Source organism: Nicotiana tabacum, chromosome 23 (assembly GCF_000715075.1).
Source record: "Nicotiana tabacum cultivar K326 chromosome 23, ASM71507v2, whole genome shotgun sequence".
In the NCBI taxonomy this organism is placed as follows: Eukaryota; Viridiplantae; Streptophyta; class Magnoliopsida; order Solanales; family Solanaceae; genus Nicotiana; species Nicotiana tabacum.
This window is the reverse complement of record NC_134102.1, coordinates 123,610,865-123,634,205: the sequence shown is the minus strand read 5'-3', so window position 1 is coordinate 123,634,205 and position 23,341 is coordinate 123,610,865. Positions and strand designations below refer to the sequence as shown.

Here is a 23,341-nt window from a genome sequence, read left to right as displayed (position 1 = left end):
GTCCCCGTTTTTATAATTCTGCCGAGACATCCTCGGTTCTGCCTCGATCTTGGCCTTCGATCGAGGTCCTCGATCCTGGTTCTCGGTCCTGGCCCTCAATTATGTCTTCGACCCGGCCTTCGACCGTGACCCTCGACCCTGGGCTCGATCATGCCTTCGATCGTGGCCCTCGACTCTGGGCTCGATCATGCCTTCGATCGTGGCCCTCGACTTTGGGCTCGATCATGCCTTAGATCGTGGCCCTCGACTCTGGGCTCGGTCATGGCTTAGATCGTGGCCCTCGACCCTAAGCTCTATCTGAGCTTCGGTCGTTGCCCTCGACCCTGAGCTCGATCTGGGCTTACATCTGGGCAGAAGCAATGTACAACAGAAGGAAATTGCAGTAGCTATTCTAGTTCAATTGTTTATTCGTTAACCATCCCAAACTCACCCGAGATCCTCGGGACCTCAACTAAATATACCAACAAATCCTAAAACATCATACAAACTTAGTCGAATCCTCAAATCACCTCAAACAACGCTAAAACCATGAATTACACCCCAATTCAAGCCTAATGAACTTTGAAATTTCTAATTTCTACAAATAACTCCGGAACCTATCAAATCACGTCCGATTGACCTCAAATTTTGCACACAAGTCCTAAATGATATAACATAGGTATTTTAATTTTCAGAATCGGATTTCGACCCCGATATTAAAAAGTCAATCCCCCGGTCAAACTTCTCAAAAATAAAACTTTCGGCATTTCAAGCCTAATTCCTCTACGGACTTCCAAAAAATATTTCGGACACGCACCTAAGCCCAAAATCACCATACAGAGCTATTGAAATCATCAAAATTCAAATCCGAGATCGTTTACACATAGGTCCATATCCGGTCCACTTTTCTAACTCACTTTTCAATTATGAGACTAAGTGTCTCATTTCACTCCGAGTTCCTTCCGGACTAGAACCCACTAACCTGATATAACATAATATAGCTGAATAACACAAAAAGAAGTAGAAATGGAAAAAACGGGGTTATAACTCTTGAAACGACCGACCGGATCGTTACAATATCTGTGAAGAAAAGCTTGGATTAAAGGAAAAGGCAAGAAAATTTAAGTATAATTTATGTTGTTCATCTATAATCATACAAAGACTCTACTTCAATTTATTTCTACACAAACAACCTATTGTCATAGAATCTGGAGTAGGCGGCGATACTAAAATCCATATATAGGTGTGTAAAATTTTTAAATCAAAGAAAATTTTTAAAAAGGAAAGCCAGATTGCATAAAAAATCAGTGCCACAATCTAATCCAAATAAACACATCAATAAACACAGAAAAAACATACACAAAATGTGAACAATAAATATTCACCGGCGGTAGTATCACAATGTCTTCAATAGCATTGTCAATTGTCATGCCATGGTATCATCAAACTTCGACTGCCATCTCAATTTAATTTTCTTTTTAATTCTCCGCTCAATGAAGCTTTTCTTCTTCGGAATGATAGGGTTCTGACGGGGTGAATTGGGGTGAGGAATAAGGAAACGAGTTTATGTTTATTGCTTGTCTTTATTATTTTTGTACTGGTCACGTGAGATGCTCATGGAATCACCGTTAGTTTTTACAAGAGTTAACCAAATTCTGTTAGTAGGACTAAAGACGCTCTACTTTAGCAAATTTAAAGGGATTAAAGATGCTTAAGAGAATAGTTAAAGGATAAAATTAGACCTACTCTCAAAGATAAGAGATAATTTTGACTAAAAACTTCTAGTGTTTTAATTGCCGAAACTTGCACACATAAAAAGAATTTACCTGCTAATGTCATTTATGTTAAAATTTATTTTAGTCAGCTCTCATGATTGTTAACTTTTTTTTTCAGCTCATGATTATTAACTTTGATAACTCTTTTGGGGCCACAAGATTTTTTAATCTTAGATATGTACTTCGACATAGCTAGACTATTCTAAATTATTGTCTATAGCGTCGTCGTTTTCACTTGGTATGAACCATACATTTAGGCCAAACGTTTAATCACAATTCGTAATGAACATATATGAATATAAAATCAATAATTCATTATTTTCGGCATCATTTGTTTTTACAATGTTCTTTGACTGTCGATATCTATCTACAATCTCCTAATATGTTTTAATATGTTGAGGTTATTATTGAAAAATATGTTGGGTGAATTAATTTGAATTTCAAAACTCGAAACTGAAAATAATGTCGATTAATTCAGTGATCATTGTTTTTGGCTCTCCTTCGCCTCTTTTTCATCCTCGTCTCCATACCTTCAATTTCAAAACTTTATAGCTATCTCAGACCATTGTAAAAATGACTAAATTACAAATGAGTTCCATATCATCATTTCTTTCACACGTATGGATTGAGTTAGAGGTCCGGACAATTTTTTTAAGAAAAGCATAACAGTCAGCACAATGCTACAATCCAACATTATTAAGAGACGTTCGACTTCACATGTTAGTAGAGCAATTTTAAAATAATAAAATGAGTGAATATTGAAAACTGTGCTAAAAAGCATAAATTAATGGTCATTCTTGTGCAGTATGTGCGCGCCTCAGGTCAAAAAGTTAAATAGTTCAAATAAAAAAGGCAATCCGATGCACGAATTATTCTGCATTCACGCAGGGTTCAAAAAAGGATCACACTCAAGGGATGTGATATATAGACATCATACCCTGATAATACAAGCATTAATGGTTGATTCCACGAATCATTTATGAATTCAATGAGGCACAATTGTATCTAGCTCCTTCTACTTTGTTAATTGTGTAAAAAACAGTTGTTCTAAAATTGTAGGAGTGGTTTTACGTTTTCTTTTCTTTTGCTTTTGATTTGTTAAACCCTCAAACTCCTTTTCTCTCTCTCTCTCTTTCTTAGGTGATTTGAAACTCCAAGGGTCAATGACCCTTCTTCCCAAAGGTTGTTGAAAGTGAAGAAATCTAATCATTGGAACAATTCTCTCCTAATCAGTAAGAGGTTTAACTTATGAAAGGGAAGTCTAAAACAACATCAACATATATACAATAATGCAATGCATGTGAAACAGTGAAAGAAAGGAGGTATATATAGCTTGTAATAATGTAATGAATGAACGTTCCTTAATAAAATCAGCCCCTAATTAATTCACTTTTTACTCTTCCTTATTTTCAACCACATCAAACCTTTAACATTTTTTTTAAAAAAGAAAAAAAAGAACTAAGATGTGACATGGATGGGTGTACTAAACCACGGATTCCCCCACGTTTTGGAACGTCATTTTGGTTATTTTATTCTCAAAATAATTGATAGTGATATCACAAATACCTTTCCTTTTGTAAGATTCTTTTTTCCTCTTTGAAAGGTTGTCGTATATATAGTAGTTAAGCTTAGCTAACAAAAATTTTCAATTCATTTGTTGGAATGTCCATTACTATGTAATTAACTTAATTAGTTGTCTGCATATTTAAACCCCAATAATGTTTAATATTATATCAAAGAAAGCCAGTGGGTTGGGCCGGCACCAATCATTTGTCGGACTCTACTCAAATAAGGCCCCATCCCATGCATGGTCTGTGAAACCTAACCCAATAAACTTATTGACTCTTTTTTTTTCCTTTCTAATTATAGTTGAGACTATATAAGCTATTATTTCTGGAACTTCAAAAACCATCAATTTTTTAACAAATACCATAATTGGTTAATTAGCAAATTTTTAGTTGGGAGCAAAAATGGTGAAGATTGCCTTTGGTAATTATAATGACTCTGTTAGTGCAGCCTCAATCAAGGCATACCTAGCTGAGTTCATTGCTACTCTTCTCTTTGTTTTTGCTGGTGTTGGATCTGTAATATCTTACAGTAAGTAATATATTATTGTAACATCTATTGATGTACTATGAGTTGTACATTACGTGTCAATTGTGATGTTATACGTCGTTTAAATTAGACCTCTATTTCGTTAAAAGGAGAATCAGTTTATTATGGTCAATGTAGCGAAATTTGTGGAACTAATTGTACATTTATGCCGATATGTCATCGTAGAAAACGTTCTTAGAAAAAATTATGAGTTTCGAGAAAACATAGCATGTTTCAAAACGCTTTTGGATTAAACTTTGCATGTTATGTAAAGTGTCTATTTAGCAGAAAACAATATATTTTTATATATCAAACTAGTACTCATTTTTAATTAATTGGGTGATTTTGCAGATAAGTTGACAACAGATGCAGCTCTAGACCCAGCTGGTTTAGTAGCAGTGGCTGTGGCACATGCATTTGCATTGTTTGTTGGAGTTTCAATGGCAGCCAATATCTCAGGTGGTCATTTAAATCCAGCTGTCACATTTGGATTGGCTGTTGGTGGCAATATAACTATCTTGACTGGTTTCTTCTACTGGATTGCCCAATTGCTTGGCTCTACAATTGCTTGCCTTCTCCTCAAATTCGTTACTGGTGGATTGGTATGTATTCTGTCAAGAATTAGGGGTTAACTTTTTTTTTGAGTTGGATATGAAACTGAATTTTGATTAAGACGATTATAAGGACAATGACTTTCGTACATAAGCTAAAGATTAGTTTTTTCCTATTAGTAAAAAATGTTTACCTGTAGTTCGTACTCATCACCCAATCAACTATCACTACCTTAGTTACGATTCCAGTTCCTATGGGTCACAAATGACGATACCTCGTTTGTCCGGTTTTGATTGTCGGAACCTTTTTTAACCAATAATCAAACACATGTATGAGTTCAAATTTCAGTTACCTATTGGCTACTGCTACATGGACTATCTAATACTCCGTATCATATAAAATCCAAAAGAAAGTAGCCCATAGTCTAATATTGTTGGAAAAAGTTATGAATTTTTTTTTAACCCAAATAGCGTCACCTAACCGCTCAAGCTAAAAATAGTCAGTAAATATATATTTCATGTATAATATTATATAATCATGTATAATTAGTGTATAATCTATATATACCGGCTAGAAATAGTAAACAGTGAATCTGACTCGGTTATTTTTGTAACAAGAGTTATAATAGGTGATATTTCTAAGTGGGCCTAAAATATTGGGCTTTTACAGGCTGTTCCTACTCATGGAGTTGCTGCTGGGCTCACTGGATTTGAAGGAGTGGTAATGGAGATAGTGATCACTTTTGCACTGGTCTACACTGTTTATGCTACTGCAGCAGACCCCAAAAATGGCTCCCTTGGAACAATTGCACCTATTGCAATTGGGTTCATTGTTGGAGCAAATATCTTGGCTGCTGGCCCATTTAGTGGTGGGTCAATGAACCCAGCTCGATCATTTGGGCCTGCTGTGGTTTCTGGAGATTTTTCACAGAACTGGATCTATTGGGTCGGCCCACTTATTGGTGGAGGATTAGCTGGGCTAATTTATGGTGATGTGTTTATTGGATCACATGATCCACTTCCAGTCTCTGAAGACTATGCTTAGAGATCTTTTTTGGGCAAGTTACATATTTGGCCGATGTCCAAAAATAATTACATTCGCAAGTCAACTAGTCATGTATACAAAAAATATGTATTAAAAATATATATTTTTTACCGGCTATTATTTTTGGAAGCAGTTGTATTGTGTAGTTTTTTCCTCTTGTCATGTGTGTTTTTTCAGATGTAACATCTACTTTTCTGTGAGCTTTGTAATTTCTGCTCTGCAACAACTTGTGCTTCATTTTATTTAAGAAAATGTGGATATTTCATTTTGTAATCTTTTGCAATTATTTTTACAACTCTTTTCTCTATATTCAAAGTCACCAATTACGTGGAAATTTGGCAATTCAGTCGAACTAAGACACATAAAATGGAACAGAAGGACTATCATGCATTTGTTAGTTAGGCGTAAACAACAAATAAAATCTTTGCCCTAAGCCTTTCAAGACTTTTTAGAACTTCAACCATAAAAGAAGAGTGGATTTTTTTTCTTTTTGCCGCGTGATGAGAAAGCAAATCAAAAGGCATCTTTTTCAAAGTGTGCAAAAAGCAATATCTCAACTCTTTTTATTCAATCCTTAAGGGTTGGCTTTTTAAACATTGCAATTACCTTTCTACTTTGTAATGGATCATATTTGCAATGGATGTAAAAGTCTATTAGTGTATTATCACTTTTACCCCGCACCAGAAATTATTTACCTCTGTTAGCCGAAAAAGTGTATAAAACTTGTATAATTTTTGTATACAATATTCAAAATGTATTTATATACAAAAAATATATAAATTTTATATATTTTTCGACTATTATTTTTACAACGGCTATACAGTGTCATTTTTTTAAAAGTTTATTCCCTGCATGATTGATTGGACTACATATTCCCACTATAATAAAGCTCTATTTTGAAAATTTACACTTGCTTTTCACAAGTCAATTAGGAGGCGAATACATTTGAATTATCCATCCAAAAATTTAGCAGGGTGTCATATTTGATTCTTATATACTAAGTTCACAAGTTATGGAGTTTTCTTCCTTTGCCCTTCCAAGGGTGGGAGGAGATAGAGAAGCAGAAACATGGTTAAAATTTTAATTTTATGGGTTCTGAATTTTATAACAACGACTTCAAATGCTAATAACTCTGTTCTAGATTCAATATTTGTACATATTTAATAATTTTTCAAAAATACAAATATCCTATTTGAACAAAATTATTGAGTTCGACCAAACTGATACGTAGGCTTCTAGCTCCGTCCGTGTATGGAAGAGGAAAATGATCATGTTCATTAACCATCTTTTGCAAGTAAGTTTAAAAGAGTTGCCTACTACTTAAAAATAGAGTATTATGTGAGCTAGCTGAGTGCCTCAACTCTATTTCCCCACTAACTTTTGGTAACGCATGCATAAGTCTCAAATTATTCCTCAAGTGCTTTGACATATGATAATGATACATGTCAATGGAAATATAATGAGACTAAAATGGACGCATATATAATAGTGGCTATTTTCCCAAAGCTGCAAAACAATGATTGATTCCTATGGCAAATAACTCTTGGGTATAGGCATGTGAAAGGATAAAAAAGCAGCTAAATATGGGAGCGAAATCATTGTGCTCGCATGGGATTCCAAGTAAAAATTTCACTATACTCACTATTACTCCCATTTATGTAGAGATCTCCTCGACCATAAAGCAGCAAAATGCAGCTGTAAAATTCATCTGAGTTTCACTTTCTAAGTCAGCTTTTTGAGTTATTTTATCTGTAAGATAATAGTAGTATATAGCTAGCTATCTATAGCATGTCAAGTCTGATCACTTGCACTTGAAGAATTTTTGCTGTTCATGATCATCACAAGTATATCTTTTCTGCTATCACCACTTTGGTATGATTAAGATCTTAGTTTATTTATGTTCTAATTACTGCATTTTCTAGGGATGAAGTACTAAAGAATAGATGAGGTAGTTTGATTTGACACGGAGTTTAAGAAGAAAAAGAAGACTTTTAAAATTTGTGATGTTAAAAACTTAAGGGGTAAAAGGTTTGTGGGGCAATGTCATTTGTATGATTATGAAAGTTTCTCATTAAGGATAAAATGGAGAGTTTATAATTGAGTCATTTCCAATTGTAGAAATGTATCATTCTTTTTGGAATGGACTAATAAGAAAATTGTCATTTAAATTGAAACAAAGGGAGTAGTATATATATATATATATATATATATATATATATATATATATATATATATATATATATATATATATATATATTGTTAGTCTAGAGTTAGTTAATTTCCGTGGAGCCTATAAATCGTCACGGGTTCGAACCGTGGAAACAGCCACTAATACTTGTATTAGGGTAGGCTATCTAAATCGTACATCTTAGGGTGCGGCAATTCCCCTACCCTGTATGAATGCGGTATGATTTGTGCATCGGTTTGCTCTTTTTAGTGTCAACTATCAATCTACTATAATACACTACTCATCTGTTTCAATTTAGATAAGGTACTTTCCTTTTTAGTCTGTTCCAAATAACACATTTCTAAATTTGAAAATAATTCAACTTCAAAATCTTTATTTTACCCATTTTACCCTTAATGAGAAGCTTTTATAACCACACAAATGTCACGGTCCCACAAAGCTTTTACCACTTAAGCTTTTAAGACCACAAGTTTCAAAAATCTTTTTTTTTTCTTAAACTACGTGTCGAATCAAACTATCTCGTCTAAATTGAAACGGAGGGAGTATTAAACTACATATTAATAATATTAATTTTTGTTAATTCATTTATACTAAAAAAAAAAATAAAAAAATAGTACATTCTTGAACATTTTGTTGCCCTTATCCCAATTCCCATGTAACCAAAAAAAAAAAAAAAAGCATTATGCATACAATCAATTACCAAACCAAAAGAAGTGAAAGCGCAAATAAAGTACTTAAAGGGTCTAACCATAGAATCATTATTGAAGGATTTACCATTATGTATCTTTGGAGGAAATGTTACAATCTTAAAAGTCCATCTCCAACTCCAATTAGTCAATTTAATCAATTACACCCTTGAAAAATCAACTTTCCGAACTGCACGTCACACCACTTTATACACTAAAAAACCTTTTTATTATCTTATACTATACCTCATCTTGTCCCTACACGGCCTCTTCCCAAATCCAGGGTTCACGAATTCTTTTTTATTATTAAATCACTGTTTTTAAACCGTGTAATAGTGTACTCCCAAAGTTAAGAACCACCGAAAGTTATGTCTCAACCCCATTGATAGATTTGATCCCACTATCCTTTCTTTGGTTGTTTTTATTTTTATATTATACATTATTAAAATTCTTTTACACCATTAGGTTACCAAAAACAAGGGTAGACATAGAGTTATATAGTATTTGATTCATTTGAATCCAATACTTTCGATAGAGAGTTTAAATTTATGTCAAGTTGAATATTTAGCCAGTCAACCAAATATAATTATATACGGTAGCCAAATATATAACAAAAATATGTATATTACATGTCTATTATATGTTAATATACAAAAAAATATACATTATATCGACTATTATTTTTGGGAGCGACTATATTGTGTAATTTTCCCTTAAATTTATGTGTATAAATTCACTAAGATTGCAAAAGATAGTAGGTCTATACCCATAATACTAAAAATACAATTGGAATAATGCTAAAATTTTAAAGATTAAACTCATAAATATCAAATCTCATATATATATACCTGCAACTAACTTTTTATATAAATGAGTTTAGTAGCCTGAAAATTAACATTCTATGGCAGATTGAGTACCTCGAATTACAACAACATATCATGTGTAGTCTCACTAGTGAGCTCTGAAAAGGGTAGTGTGTATCAAGGGTGTCAATGTTTTAGTTCGGCCGATTATTTTTAAAAATTTATACCATACCAATTTTTCGGTTATTCTATTGTGTATAACCAAAATAAGACTTTTCAAAACCATCTCAATCATGTCGGTTTCTCTTCGGTATTGGTACGGTTCGGTTAATTTTCGATATTTTTTTAGATGTCATATAAAAGTCACTAGTAGAAGTAAAATGCAGTAACATACATTCAATACATTGTAGTTTGCTTCTCATAATCGCTAGTATACCTTGTGTCATGCTAGTGAATATATATGCTGGAAATAGTTTAGTTTCAATAGGAGTAACATAATAAGTTTCAGAATTAGAATTTTTAGTTAATTACTCGTTGTCTTGTAACCGTTTTCATAATTCTAAGGCCCAAGAAATATTTAATGTTTTGTATTTTTAAATTTACTATATAAATATATTTTTTACATATAAATTTATTCGATACGGTTCGGTATTATTTCGGTTTATTTTCATAAAATAAAAAATCTACCCTAATTATCAATACAGTTATAAATTTATATAAAAAACCTACGATTTTACAACAACAACAACAACAACCCAGTATAATCCCACTAGTGGGGTCTGGGGAGGGTAGTGTGTACGCAGACCTTACCCCTATCCTGAGGTAGAGAGGCTGTTTCCGATAGACCCTCGGCTCCCTCCCTCCAAGAACTCCACCTTGCTCTTGGGGTGACTTGAACTCACAACCTCTTTGTTGGAAGTGGAGGGTTCTCACTACTAGAGCAACCCACTCTTGTCCGTAACAGACCTATTCAACCTTCTAAAATCGGATTCCGATGATACGGTACGGTTCGGTCGGTTTAGTTGATTTTTAATATTCATTGACACCTCTAGTATCTATGCAAACCTTATTCTTACTTTTAAGAACGTAGAAAGACTATTTTCGATAGATCCCGAGTATCTCGAATTCGTCCTATAAAAATGTACAGCATCTGTGCGTATAAGTTAAATCTTGGTTGGAATAGAATATTATGGTTCACACTGTAGGCTCGTGTGTCTGTGTATAAAGTAATGCAACCTTTTGTAGCCAGTGTTTTAACGTTAGGAAACAAAGGGTCCGTTCAATCAGGACAATGTTTTCTTAGGTTTTAGTCAAATTAATGGTATTGTATTGGTGTTTTTTTTTAAAGGAATATTAATTGGGTTGGAATACGTGAATACCGATATATTTATTTATTTATTTTTCACGAGGACGTATATTTTAAGGTATTATTTTCTGTCCTCATGACACCAAGCTGAATTGTTGGGAGCACGAGACCAAGTGTGTGTATGTGTGTGCCTATGTTAGCTATCATGTACCTCTGTTGTTTGCTTTATTGTCTCTCCTGTATATAAAAACTCACTCTACAATTCAAGCTAAAACCAAAAGGGTGAGAATTGGAGAGAGCTGAAAACAGGAAGTAAGTATTATGGAGGAAAACTATCTATTGGATTGGAAGAAGAATGATTCAGATAATTGGCTTGTGAGTGTAGAAGAGGATGAAGAGATGAAAGCAGATTTACCTTCTTTACATCAACCACAAACACCAATGGAGCCTATGGATTTCTTGTCAAGATCTTGGAGCCTTTCTGCTTCTGAATTATCAAAAGCTCTTGCTCAAAAACAGAAACTCTATACTTTTGACAGGAAATTTAGTGTGATTCCTGAGTCTGTTTCTCCACCTCCACAACTAGTAAGTTTCATATTTCAGCTTTTGTTTCTTTTGCTTCCATTCAGGAGGAAATCATTGAAACGGAGGGAGTATATATATATATATATATATATATATATATATATATATATATAAGGTGTAGGGATCTCTTGATGATAGCTTACGTATCACACCATGCTAGGAGTCACATAAGTTAAGAAAAGTAACTTTCTTGCCTATAATTTCATTTGATTTCATGGTTCAAATTTTACATTTCTTCAATCTTGAACTTGGTGACATGAGATTTTTGAGGCCTTTATAAGTTCTAAAGTCAAAATTAAGCAAACTTAACAGCCTAACACCACTAAAGCAAGAGGGGAAGTGGGGAATTGACCATTTGGTGTTTGTAAGCAATATAAAACCATAAAAAATGCTATATATATATATATTATATATACAAGCAAGTTCGCGTCAACTATATAAATCCTCATTGTCTATGTTGCTTGTATTGTGAGAATTCGCCATAGATTGACTAACTATATAAATCCTCATTTTTGTCTTAATTTGTTGTAAGATGTTGAATTTTTATCAACAAAATTCCAATTCAAAGAGTTGAAAGAAATTCAACCTCTCAATTATTTATGAGATTATTTTCTTGTAGCCAGGGACCAAGATGTCGAATTCACAAAACGGGCGAAGAACCTCCGGGGGGATTGTAAGGTGGTTCCATCCTAAGGATTCTAACAGTAGCTCTGTAAAAAAGAAAGAGAAGGCGCGCCTAGAAAACGCACATATGCACGCTGTCTTGTCTGTAGCAGGACTAGCTGCAGCATTGGCTGCTGTAACAGCAGCAGAGAACTCGAATGGTTCAAGCTCAAAGATGAGCATGGCTTTAGCATCAGCTACTGAACTCTTGGCCTCACATTGCCTTGAAATGGCTGAATCAGCCGGGGCAGAACATGATCGTGTAGCCTCAGTTGTTAGATCAGCAGTGGACATACATAGTGCTAGTGATCTTGTCACATTCACAGCTGCAGCTGCCACAGGTACATATTTATTAGTCAATTGCTATGTTCTTGCAAATGGATTTGAGCTATTTATACACATGTTTATTAACAATAACCATATTGCTATAAATGAAAAGCTTTGAGAGGAGAAGCAACTCTTAAGTCAAGATTACCAAAAGAAGCAAGGAGGAATGCATCTATAAGTCCATGTGACAAAAGCATGGTAGAAGCTCAAACTTTTGCTGCTTTCCCTAATGACATGGACGAACACGATTCCCCCTTTGTGGGTGAATTGGTGCATATCACAAGGAAAGGTGAATACTGATTTATATTCAAGAAGTATATTTGTTTTGTTATTTTACAATGTCCAACTAAAGATCATTCAATTTTCTACTTGCTGAATTTACATTTTTATTCTGAATTCTTAGGAGTGCACCGATGGAAACGCGTGTCTGTCTATATTAATAAAAAATCTCAGGTCCGTCAATAGGCTTTCATGATTTTCACCTTGAGGTATCATAAATTTCATAAATTGAGTTGCGAATGAACAAAGATGGAATCACTAACTTCTGTGGATCAATTGACAGGTTGTGATCAAGTTGAAGAGTAAACATGTTGGTGGAGCTTTCTCTAAAAATAATAAATGTAAGCTCTCCCCCTACAACTTCATCGCTGTTATCTTTTTTCTTTCTTTTTCATTTCCTCTATTAGAGTTGTTCAATAACCGATGCACTCCATTTAGAGTTGAATCTATAATTTAAACTTGATGAGTTCAGCAATTAAAGCTTTTACCACTAAATCCATTGCATTGTTTGAAATTTTAGTGATTTTCACACATACACATAATGCTCCCTGTCGAAAATGTTGGATTCAGTTGAACCCATTGAACTCATGTTGTGTCCGCCTCTGACTCCATTGGTGTGCGACAGGTGTTGTTTATGAAGTGTGTGATGGAAGTGATGCCTGGTTGTTCAATAAAGAGATTGAAAGCCAAGATTTGTACCTTGGAGTAAAGACGGCTCAGGGTCTTCTGGAGTTCAACTGCAAAAACAAAAGCCAAAAACAAAAATGGGTTGATAGAATTCAGAAGCTTCTTGATCGAGTCAGTTTATTTGAAGATACTGAGGGCTCAATGACAATGTTGAACATTAACAGGAGCATTTGACTAACATCATAGTTTCTTTTTTTCAATTTTTGTGTTATTTTCTGTATAAAAATGTTTGAGATAGTACTTGGTTTGTCCATTGATGACTTTTCACTACTCAACAAGAATTTAGCACCTGAAAGCTTGGCATTCTGAGGCCAGGTCTTGTTTGTAAGAATTTTGTAAATTTTCTTAGTACGGTTTGGGATGAAATAGGCTTTAATAAAGGAGAATGGAAACAGTGAATTCATTATTCCCAACTAATTTAATATAGTGGAACTTTGCAAGAAATATCTCATTCTCCTGGACTTGTTCTTGTTTACATTTCAGTTTTTTTCTTCCTTTATTCCCTTTTCTTCATATCAAATAAATGGAGAAAACTCTACCGCAACAAACTGAAATCTTCTTGAGCGCACTGCAAGAAGGGGCGCTCTCTCTCACAAACACACGACGGATTATGAACACCACTGAAATTTATCAATTTGTTATCACTATAATATGAAAAGGAGCAAAGAGAAAAACAATGAGGGATAAAATGGAAAAGTGGAAAAAAGATCAAGACATTGTCTTAAATCTGCGAACTTTCAACAACATTTCCGATGAAACCTCTTTATTTCTCATTCCTTTTTCATGACTTCCTTTTTCTGGTAGTCATCTTTTTCCGATGAAACCTCTGTTATGAATTACAGTCATCTTTTCCATCTTCACTTCTCGGAGTGGCATGTATGGAGTTTTACTTGGATAATCAAGTGATAACGATGATATTCACTTCACACTTTCACAGAATGATGGCCAGAAAACAAAAAGATTGATGCAGCTATCCCAGCTCTCTTTTCAATCAGGACCTAAACACAACAGTCTTGTTCTCCTCATACGGCAAAATACGCAGCTCACAGTATGATTTGATCGCTTTTGCAAGACACCTTTTCTCAACATCCTCAGACTTTTGTATAAAAGTCCGCAAATTATCTCTATGAGAAACCCTTTCAACCTGAAAAATTCAAAGCTTGCAACTATAAAAGCTGGGAATGCAGATCTACAATGATGGTCAAAACTTACTAGAAAAAGTTTGGTAGACTCCCAAAAGATACTTCAAGCTTAGTCATTGTACATTTGATGAATAAATTAGGTCGCAACGACAACTACAAGGTGAGATGGTGAGACTTGCATTAAGAAGGAAACAATCAAGTACATGTAAAAATATATAAATAACATGGAGACACTAAATCGGAGGAGCAAAACCAAAACAAGAGATGAAAAGTGAGGGATCAAAATAATAAGGAAAAAAAATAAATAAGGAATAGCATCAATCGACATGGCAGGTCAGAGGAGGGGTAGAAGGAGGCCTAAGAAGAACTGGGGTGAGGTGATTAGGCATGACATGGCTCTACTTCAGCTTACCGAGGACATGACCCTCAATAGGAAGATGTGGAGCTCAACAGGAAGGTGTGGAGATAGAGAATTTGGATTGTGGGTTGACAGTCAGTCTAGAGTTTCACCTTGTCTTACCATTAGTATTAGTACTAGTCTTGATTTTCCTATTCCCAGTCCCTTGTTTTTATACGGTGTGTCATTATCAGTAGGATTGACACTATTCTTGTAGTTTCATATCCCTGGATCTTTGTTATTACTCGTACTATTTGCTTCCATTGCCTTATTACCTTGTTGCTATTGTTTGTCTATTGCTTCATTTTCACTGTTCTTGAGCCGAGGATCTTTCGGAAACAACCTCTCTACCTTCATAAGGTAGGAGTAAGATCTGCGTACGCACTACCCTCCCCAGACCCCATTTGTGGGATTTCACTGGGTTGTTGTTGTAGCACCAATCAACAGGAATGACATGTTGCTTGCAGAACACAATTTCACGTAGTAAACCACTATGTTTATGCATAATCTCGATGCATGAGAGAGGGTATAATTTCTTTAAGGGAATTGAATACCATATGTTTTATAATGCAAAATGTGTCTTGATGCAGGTTACACCACCAGCCCCTATTAAAACAGCTTTTGACATTAGGGCTTCTGAACCTTGTTAGTTCAATTGGAATGCAAATTAAAGACTTCATAAATGACCAAGTTTAACATGGGAATGCGAATCAAGGACCAATTCTTTGGTAAATGACAGCTTATAATATTTGGCTGGAAATGCATAAAAAGGTGAAAACAAGGGAAATCTGATCCAATAAAACTAGACTATCAGAAAACTGATTCTTATGTCAACCAAAATATTTGTAGATACAACGTCACAAATTACAAGTGTATGTCAATTATTTTGCAAAATACTTAGGTCAGAGAGTATTGGAAGAAGGCAGAATACATTTACCTACACAAGTAAAAGAGATGAAAAGGTAATAAAAATAAAATCATCACACTTTTAAAGATTACCAAACAGTTCAATTTCTAAAGCAAACACTTGGAATCTTTAAGTACACAAGAAGCTTTACAAATGACATCAATAGCATGATTCAAACATGAAAAATATTACCATTTGCTCAATGATTGGACCTGCATCTAGTTCTTCACTAACAAAGTGACTTGTCGCCCCAATCAACTTAACGCCAGCATCAAAAGCCTAGCAACAGATAAAATAAATCTTATAAAACTACAATTCCATAGAGGAAAACATGAAAATGACTTCTTGAAGAAAGGGAGACGGGAAAGGAACCTGCTTAGATGGATTACTGCCCTTGAATGATGGCAACAAGCCATGGTGAATATTAATGATATCTTTCTTATAGCTTTTTAAGAAGTCTCCAGACAATACCTGCACAAAACGACTGCAGATTTGTATTACACAGAAGCACCTTAAGGGCCCAAATACAAGGTATCTGTCTAATAGTACGACTGCAGATTTGTATTATACTGAAGCACCTTAAGGGTCCAAAAATACAAGGTATCTGTAATAGTGCATGTCATAACAAATCAGATGAAAGACTACTTTAAATCAATTTGTCGGACCATAAAAAGAAAGCAATCTAGAACATGTTGCATGATAAAGAACTGTCCCAACAGAACAGATCAACAATTATTTCTATGTAAGAGAAAACAAGAGTAAAAGTTATGTCTCGTGGGTTGATTACCTGCATGTATCTAGCAAGCACCAAAAAATCAGTATCCCGAACTATTTCCAAGATTTCTCCTTCTCTTTTATTCTCCTTGGTCGTTGGCAAATGATAGTATGGAATCCCATGCCTCTCAAGAAACCGAATCACATGAGTGTTTGGACCTCGCTCATGGTTGCTGATTAAAAAGCATATGACATCATTAACAGTCCTTATAATGACATTGAATCACTATGATGAAGAAGTTTCATACTTTACCTTATTACAGAAGTTATGTGAATGGGAAGCCGTCCGTCCTGCCAACCATGCATCAAGTCCACAAGACAGTGTTCCTGCGCCGAAAGTGTGACAATATTTATGTGAATACTCTCTAAAAGGTTAATTATTTTTAAAATGATTAAAGTTTAAATAGCTCTGAGAAGTTTGAAAATCAATACCTGCTTTGAAGCTAGAACTGCAATCTTATATTTGGGATCGATATCAGGCACCCGAACAACAGACTTCATTGCATTGAACATTTTAGCTAGTTTAGAGAAGTCAGCATCCATTTGCTCACGTGGCCATTTAGCAGGGTCAAAGACAAACTCGCTGTAAGTTGCAGCAAGAATTAGTTTCTTTAATTGTTGTAGTTACTGGACAAAAAAAGGTAAACAAGGGTCGGAAGACAGCTGATTAATCACATCAGAACAGAGAACATTTGTTCATATTATTGTTGGAAAACGAGCATTTGCCTTGTAAAGCAAAGAGTAAACAATTATCAATGGACTTCAACAAATAATCCAACCACCAACCCTAAGCATACACATTAACCTTCTTAAACTCCAGCCCCACCCATACCCACGAGCTCACCTGTGGCCCTTCCCATTTTGCTTCCTTAGTGACTTGATCCTAACTTTATGGACGGAGGAGGAGGATTTTTAACACTAGGCTATCCCTCCCTTGTCTTAAAGACACAATATTGGTTTTCAACTTACCTATAGAATAAATGGTTTATGTGTTTTTAATTTTCATTTAAGACTTAATCTTCAGAAAACCTCCTTAACTTAGGAGATCAGAGATTTTACAACATGGTCTTAAGAGAGCGTAGAGTTAACAAATCCACAGAGGCCTAAAAGAATCATAATGCTCCTTTAACTATTAGTAATATATAGACCAAATAGTTGAAGTCAGGGAATATTGCAACAGATCAAACCTTTTAGGGTCGTTTGATTAGTCGCATAAGAAAAAACAATCCCAGCTACCAAATAACTAAAATAACATTTGGTTCTCCAATAAAACTTTGCACACTATTGCAATGTTTTTTTCCAGTATTATATTCTGTATTACTAATATTGATATGACTTGTGTGAAAATCTTTGTCTTATTTTATGCGGAATATAATATAGAATCATAATATCTGTACCAAAAATACCTGTACAAGAGCATTTAAAGAAAGATAACTCATATAAAGTAGATAATAGCCACATAACTATGTGTACATTATTATCACTATATAACTATCCCTACATTAGTATTTACTGCATAACAATTAATGTAGTACAGTTGATGTATTATTAGTCCGAGAACCAAACAATCCCTAAGTTTATGGTGTTGAGACACACCCGTTGATTTTGAGGTTACATACAGATTTACATATATGCAACAATGCCAGGATTTGAAGCTTATGAGTTCGAGATTCTAGTTCTTTTAAGTTACGGGGTTCTAAATTGATAATTTGTATATATTCAATGGATTTTTTAAGATAAATACAGAGTTTAAACTAAAGCGCTCGTAACCAGCATTCTAGCTTCGTCCCTGATGCCGAAGCATGGGTTTTAGAAGAGGAATTTCTCCAGTAGTAAACTTTTGGGTCATTATAGGTAGTGGCGGAGCTGCGAATTTAAATAAAGAGATTTGAAAAAGTTGATTAATCATGCATCAACTCCAAACTATTTCATGCCAATACGAAATAATTTACCGAACAATTCACCGAAATCTTTTCCAAATTTTTTTATTAAAAAAAAAAAAGAAAAGGAATAAGCAAGAGTAAATTTGAAAGAAGAAAAAGAACCTTCTGGAGTAAAAGACATGGTTGTGGTCAGGAACAAAAATGTCAGCAGTGAGAATATTTCCATCCCTTGATGCTATGCACTCCGATAGTTTAGCAAGTATTCCTACCACATCCTATTCATAATTTAAAAAAAAAAGGAATTTAATTCCCATATCAGTCCAATTAAATATAACAACAAAATTATGAAATGACAGGGAAGACTTACCGGGCAATGAAATTGATGAATGCCATGGACCAAGGAACTTGAGGTGGTGGAGTAAGCGTTAATGGACCCAAAAGGGATTTTTTGTACAGTTTTGAAGGACCTTTTCGCAAATCCAAAAACTTGCGAACGGAAGTTCATGTCCTCCCCACTCCTTCGGCACTTTGGTCTTCCTTCCCTCCAAATCTTGTAAATGCAGATTGCCAAAATCGAACCCGCGATAAGTACAATAGTCTACCAACCGCAAAGCCCGAACAACTTTAGGCCCTACTAGAGGCTCGAATCACTTTTTTTAGGCAAATAGCCAGCGGCTTCATTATTTTTTATTTTTTCAATTTGTATACTTCAATTTAGATGATTTAGTTTGATTCAACACATAATTTAAGATTTTTTTTTTTAAATTTGTTATCTTAAAATTTAATGGGTAAAAGATTTATGGGGTCATGATATTTGTGTGATTATAAAAGCTTTTCATTAAGTGTAAAATATGTAAAATGAAAAGTTTAAAATTAATTATTTTTAATTGTTAGATTTTTTTTCTCATTCCTTTTTAAACGGACTAATAAGAAAAATATGTAATTATAAAATACATCCTATGAATATATATATATATATATTATATATATATCAATTAAGTTAATTCTTCTTTATGTAATCAAATATGCCTTTTTAGAGAGAGAGAGAGAGAGAGAGAGTTTATAAAAGGCAAAATATATAATAGCCCCTTACAGCTTGTTTGAATTTAAACACATTATGTAGGTCACGACTTAAATATGTGCCTCTTGGTTGGTTCTATAATCTTGAATAAGAAAAGAATGAAAAAGTAAAATAAGAATGTTATGTAAAGCTGTAGGATTTAGCAGTGAGATGATCTTGTTGAAACTTAACGGTTCTCTTGAATGGTGGTGAGGAGGTGTATATATAATAGTGACATGAATTAAATATGACAGGGAAAAAAAATAAGTAGATGAACAATTACTAAAGGTATTTTTGGTACGAAGGAAAATATTTTTTTTAAAATGTTGGATGGGATGGGATGGATGGTTGGGGTAGGTGAGGGTGGGAAATATGATGGGGAATATTGAAAAAGACTTTTGAAAAATATCTTTTCTCATCTTGATAAGAAAAATATTCTCGAATTAGAGAAAAATGAATTCATGAAAATACCAAACACACCCTAAATGCCAATTTCGTTAGAGAATGTGTTGTGTCAAGGTAGCGGTACCTGTAGTATCTATGTATCTCTGGAATACTCAAGGGAAAATGTTTGATAGATCAAAATGCCATATAAAGTGGATTGTCCTTTTTACACTTAAAATGCGTTAAAGAATGCAAGCAAGTTAGAGAAAAATATTTAAAATTTGATAATAATTCAAAGTAAAAAAATATTTTAACAACTATATATTAGCATGACATTTATACTAATCCAAACTTATAATACATACAACTCGTAGTATAAATAAGACTCATATCCCATCCAACAATATACAAATATAGCAACTGCTGTTAAATCCTACTCGGTCGGCTATGTAAATCATATTCAAACATATTTTGCATTGTGAGAATTTATAGTTCAAACAAAAAAATTTAGAATATGTAATCCAAGTTTTTTTAAGTCTTGTAGCAACTGCTGTTAAATCCCACTTTGTTCTGCTAGCTATGTTTTTCATTTTTGAAAAATTTAAGCTGACATACTACACCAGTGTTTGATTGTTCAAATTTTGGATGACAATCATTACAATGATGGGATGCCCGTAATGATCCCACTGTAAGAATACTTGCTCAATCAACTTTGCTTAATTAGTGATTAGTGGTCTCAATTAATCATTTATAGATTATGTATTTTTAGGTAAGAAGATCGATGCACTTGAAACGGGAAAGGAGCGAGTGTTATAGGTTGATCAGTGAAGGCGTGAGCTCGTCAATAATATTAAGTACATCAAATGGGATATGAAAGGCGTAGGGAATGTGAAACAACTATGAACGAGAAGAGGGCACAATCGTCGCTACTACGTAAGATTGTGTATCCTCTCCATACGTTATGGTATTATATTGATTTATTTTTCTTTCTCGGAACGCAAAAAGAATATCTACTTCCTCCTAGTGTTCATGTTTTGTTTCTTTACTTGAATAATCTGGTCATTCGTTCTCTTCTCTCCTATTTCAATATATTGAATTCAGCTTTCTTGCGTCTAACAACTCTTTCTTGAAATATTCTCTGCATAACCAGGGCTATATTAGCTTGGATCAAGTGTAAACTAGGTCACGAAACCTTTTTAACGGGAACCATGAGCAATATGTCCCCCAACTTACTTTTACCTCTAGAGTATATTTTGGCAAAAATAAATCGTAGCAATGTCCCTAATTTATTGTCACAACTCATGGTACATGGTTTGATTATATGAAAATTCACAATGTGTGTGTGTATATATATATATATATATATATATATATATATATATATATATATATATTTGGTGTAAAATTTAAATTTTTCTACTAGTATTTAGTATGTGACAATATTTGTTGCGACGCCATCTCAATTTTGCTAGTAGTTTTTCAAAACTTGCTTTTTGCTGTAAGTTTTTTTGTTGTCCTTTTTCTTCTTTTTTGTTTTTATTTTCACAACGAGAAGATGAGATAGAAGATCATACTTTAGCTTTTCTACCTCTAGTTCGAGTGACATACCTCCCAGAAGCGCTCTTGGACAACATAATCACTTAGGAACAAACTGTAGAGGCCTTGCATCTCTTGTATTGATAATAGCATAAAGGCTTTGCATCTCTTGTATTGATAATAGCAATTTAAGCAACCAAAATAATGAACTAGCTATCAAAGTTATTAACTTCTATGCTAAAGACATTACAGTTCACCAATTGTTTTACCAATTCATTTACGAAATATAACTTTCCGTTAGCCAATAACATGACTAATGGAACACCAAGCATAATGTCAACCATACTTTTTCCTGCAACTATATCCACAAAACTCAGTAGTCTATTAAAGTTACTCAAGGTTGTGGTAAAATAAAATTGCTCCTGAAATATGCGAAATTGAACAATTTTACCCTCATTTAAAAGTTGGTCTCTAAATATATCTATATCGTTAATTCGTTAGCAAACTGGCTCAAAATTGCCGTTTTGGATTAATAGACCTTATTTTCTTTATGTTTTTATTTTTAATTAGCATTTCTAGCCAACTAATATGCCGCATGTCCTAACTAAACTAAAGTGAAACAAATTTACCCCTACATATGCGTATTAGTCAATTTTGCCTCCTACTACACCACTACCAACTCTTTATCACTTTGATGTGTCCCTAATTAAGCATCCATCCTCCACCACTCGTATATCATATACTTAAAGGTTTTACTAGAATAATTGCTATAAAAAATAAAAATACTCTAAAAGACTAGTGAGTGTACTTTTGGCAAAAAATTAAAAATTAATCGTTCATGAAACTACATTACAATGCCAAGTGAGAAAATTTACTAACATGATCTGCATAACTAATATGTTGCTTGTTTCAGACATTTAAGTTTAGTGACTATATTTTCAAACTAAATGCAGTTACATAGACTGTAATCAAGATAAGCAAATATAAAGCTAAGAAAATATTAAATCATATCAACTTTTCTTTTTGGAACCAACTCGACATATTAGCAAGCTAAATTATAAGAAGCAATGACCATGTGTAAGAACTAATACAATTAGGAAATCATTTCGCAACCCTCTAAAACAATTTATAAGATAATATTTGACATACTTTTGCTAAAAAAGCAAATTATAGAAACTATCACTATATATTAAGAGTTGAAAAATCACTAACATGAAAAATGCATATTACCGAGCTAGTGATTCATTCAAAATAAGATTATGTAGGGCAAACCAGTGGAGAGGTGTTTGGTGGTGGTGGAGTAGGAGGGAAAATTGAAGCAGACACATAATATAAGGGCGACACTAACCAAACACATAAGAAATGAGGCATGTTAGACCAAAATAGCAAATTTGAGTCACTTTGCTAGCGACATGGATATATTCGAGACCAACTTTTAATGGAGGGTAAAGCTGTTCAATTTCTCATAGTTCAGAGGCATTTTTGACCCTTTTCCCATTAAAATATCATCACAATCATGTGAGGAGATGAGGAACTTACCAGCAAAGCTAACAATCTTTCTGTAACTGAAATACATCAAAATCACAAGAGGAATGAGGAAAATAAATACATCAAAATCACAAAAAGAATGAAGAAAATATTAGCAAAGCTAAGTAAATAAGCTATGAGACCTATGTTGTAAATCCTATTTCTTAGAAATCATCAGAATCACAAGAGGCCACGGGACACTTATCAGTAAAAGCTAAGTGAACTAGCAATCAAGCATACACCATAAGTCCCATTAGTTAGAAATGCAATGCCCAAGATGCAGATCACACTGCCTAATGAACATCTTCTGCTAAAAAAGAACAACCAAGAAACTACAGATGCTAACTACTGAAAAAGAGAGGACAAATGGAAAAATTTACTGCAACTTGGCAGTACCACGCTTTAGCGAACATCCCATAACTTGGGAATGTATGCATCTTCATGGTCATGTAGGCACATCAGATATATCAACGCAGGCTTATACCGTAAAACTGGAGCAACAAAATATAATTCTGGTTAAGCCCAACAAAACTCAAGGGATTGCTGATATTATAGTTTGCATACTAGGCAATAGAAATCAGGATAACAATTCACAATAATAAGAATATGAATACAGGGGCACTAGGTTTCCTTTCTATTTGATCCGTGATTAGGAAACTAAACTATATCATTGAGAGGAAAACACGGACTAAACACTGAAAAACTATATAAACTATCCTTTTCCTTTCATCTGTTCTTAATTGAATAAGAAAAAATAAACTAC

The 23,341-nt window shown here is 33.9% G+C and overlaps 3 protein-coding genes across 3 annotated transcripts; 2 read left to right on the top strand and 1 right to left on the bottom strand.

Moving 5' to 3' along the window:
* Positions 1-3,665: 3,665 nt before the first annotated feature.
* Positions 3,666-5,708, top strand: LOC107770422 (putative aquaporin TIP-type RB7-18C). The gene is made up of 3 exons (XM_016589734.2): positions 3,666-3,851; positions 4,200-4,450; positions 5,070-5,708. Exons 1-3 carry the CDS (start codon positions 3,725-3,727, stop codon positions 5,442-5,444), a joined length of 753 nt encoding a protein of 250 aa, XP_016445220.1. The 5' UTR covers positions 3,666-3,724; the 3' UTR covers positions 5,445-5,708.
* A 4,920-nt stretch (positions 5,709-10,628) lies between these two features.
* LOC107770419 (VAN3-binding protein-like) lies at positions 10,629-13,412 on the top strand. Its single transcript, XM_016589732.2, has 6 exons — positions 10,629-11,012; positions 11,632-12,016; positions 12,115-12,291; positions 12,406-12,455; positions 12,565-12,622; positions 12,907-13,412. Exons 1-6 carry the CDS (start codon positions 10,749-10,751, stop codon positions 13,140-13,142), a joined length of 1,170 nt encoding a protein of 389 aa, XP_016445218.1. The 5' UTR covers positions 10,629-10,748; the 3' UTR covers positions 13,143-13,412.
* A 162-nt stretch (positions 13,413-13,574) lies between these two features.
* Positions 13,575-18,744, bottom strand: LOC107770420 (formyltetrahydrofolate deformylase 1, mitochondrial-like). Its single transcript, XM_016589733.2, has 8 exons — positions 18,439-18,744; positions 18,234-18,346; positions 16,621-16,771; positions 16,442-16,515; positions 16,202-16,361; positions 15,787-15,885; positions 15,607-15,693; positions 13,575-14,112 (listed from the first exon to the last, which is right to left on the bottom strand). Exons 1-8 carry the CDS (start codon positions 18,574-18,576, stop codon positions 13,960-13,962), a joined length of 975 nt encoding a protein of 324 aa, XP_016445219.1. The 5' UTR covers positions 18,577-18,744; the 3' UTR covers positions 13,575-13,959.
* Between the last annotated feature and the right edge of the window lie 4,597 nt (positions 18,745-23,341).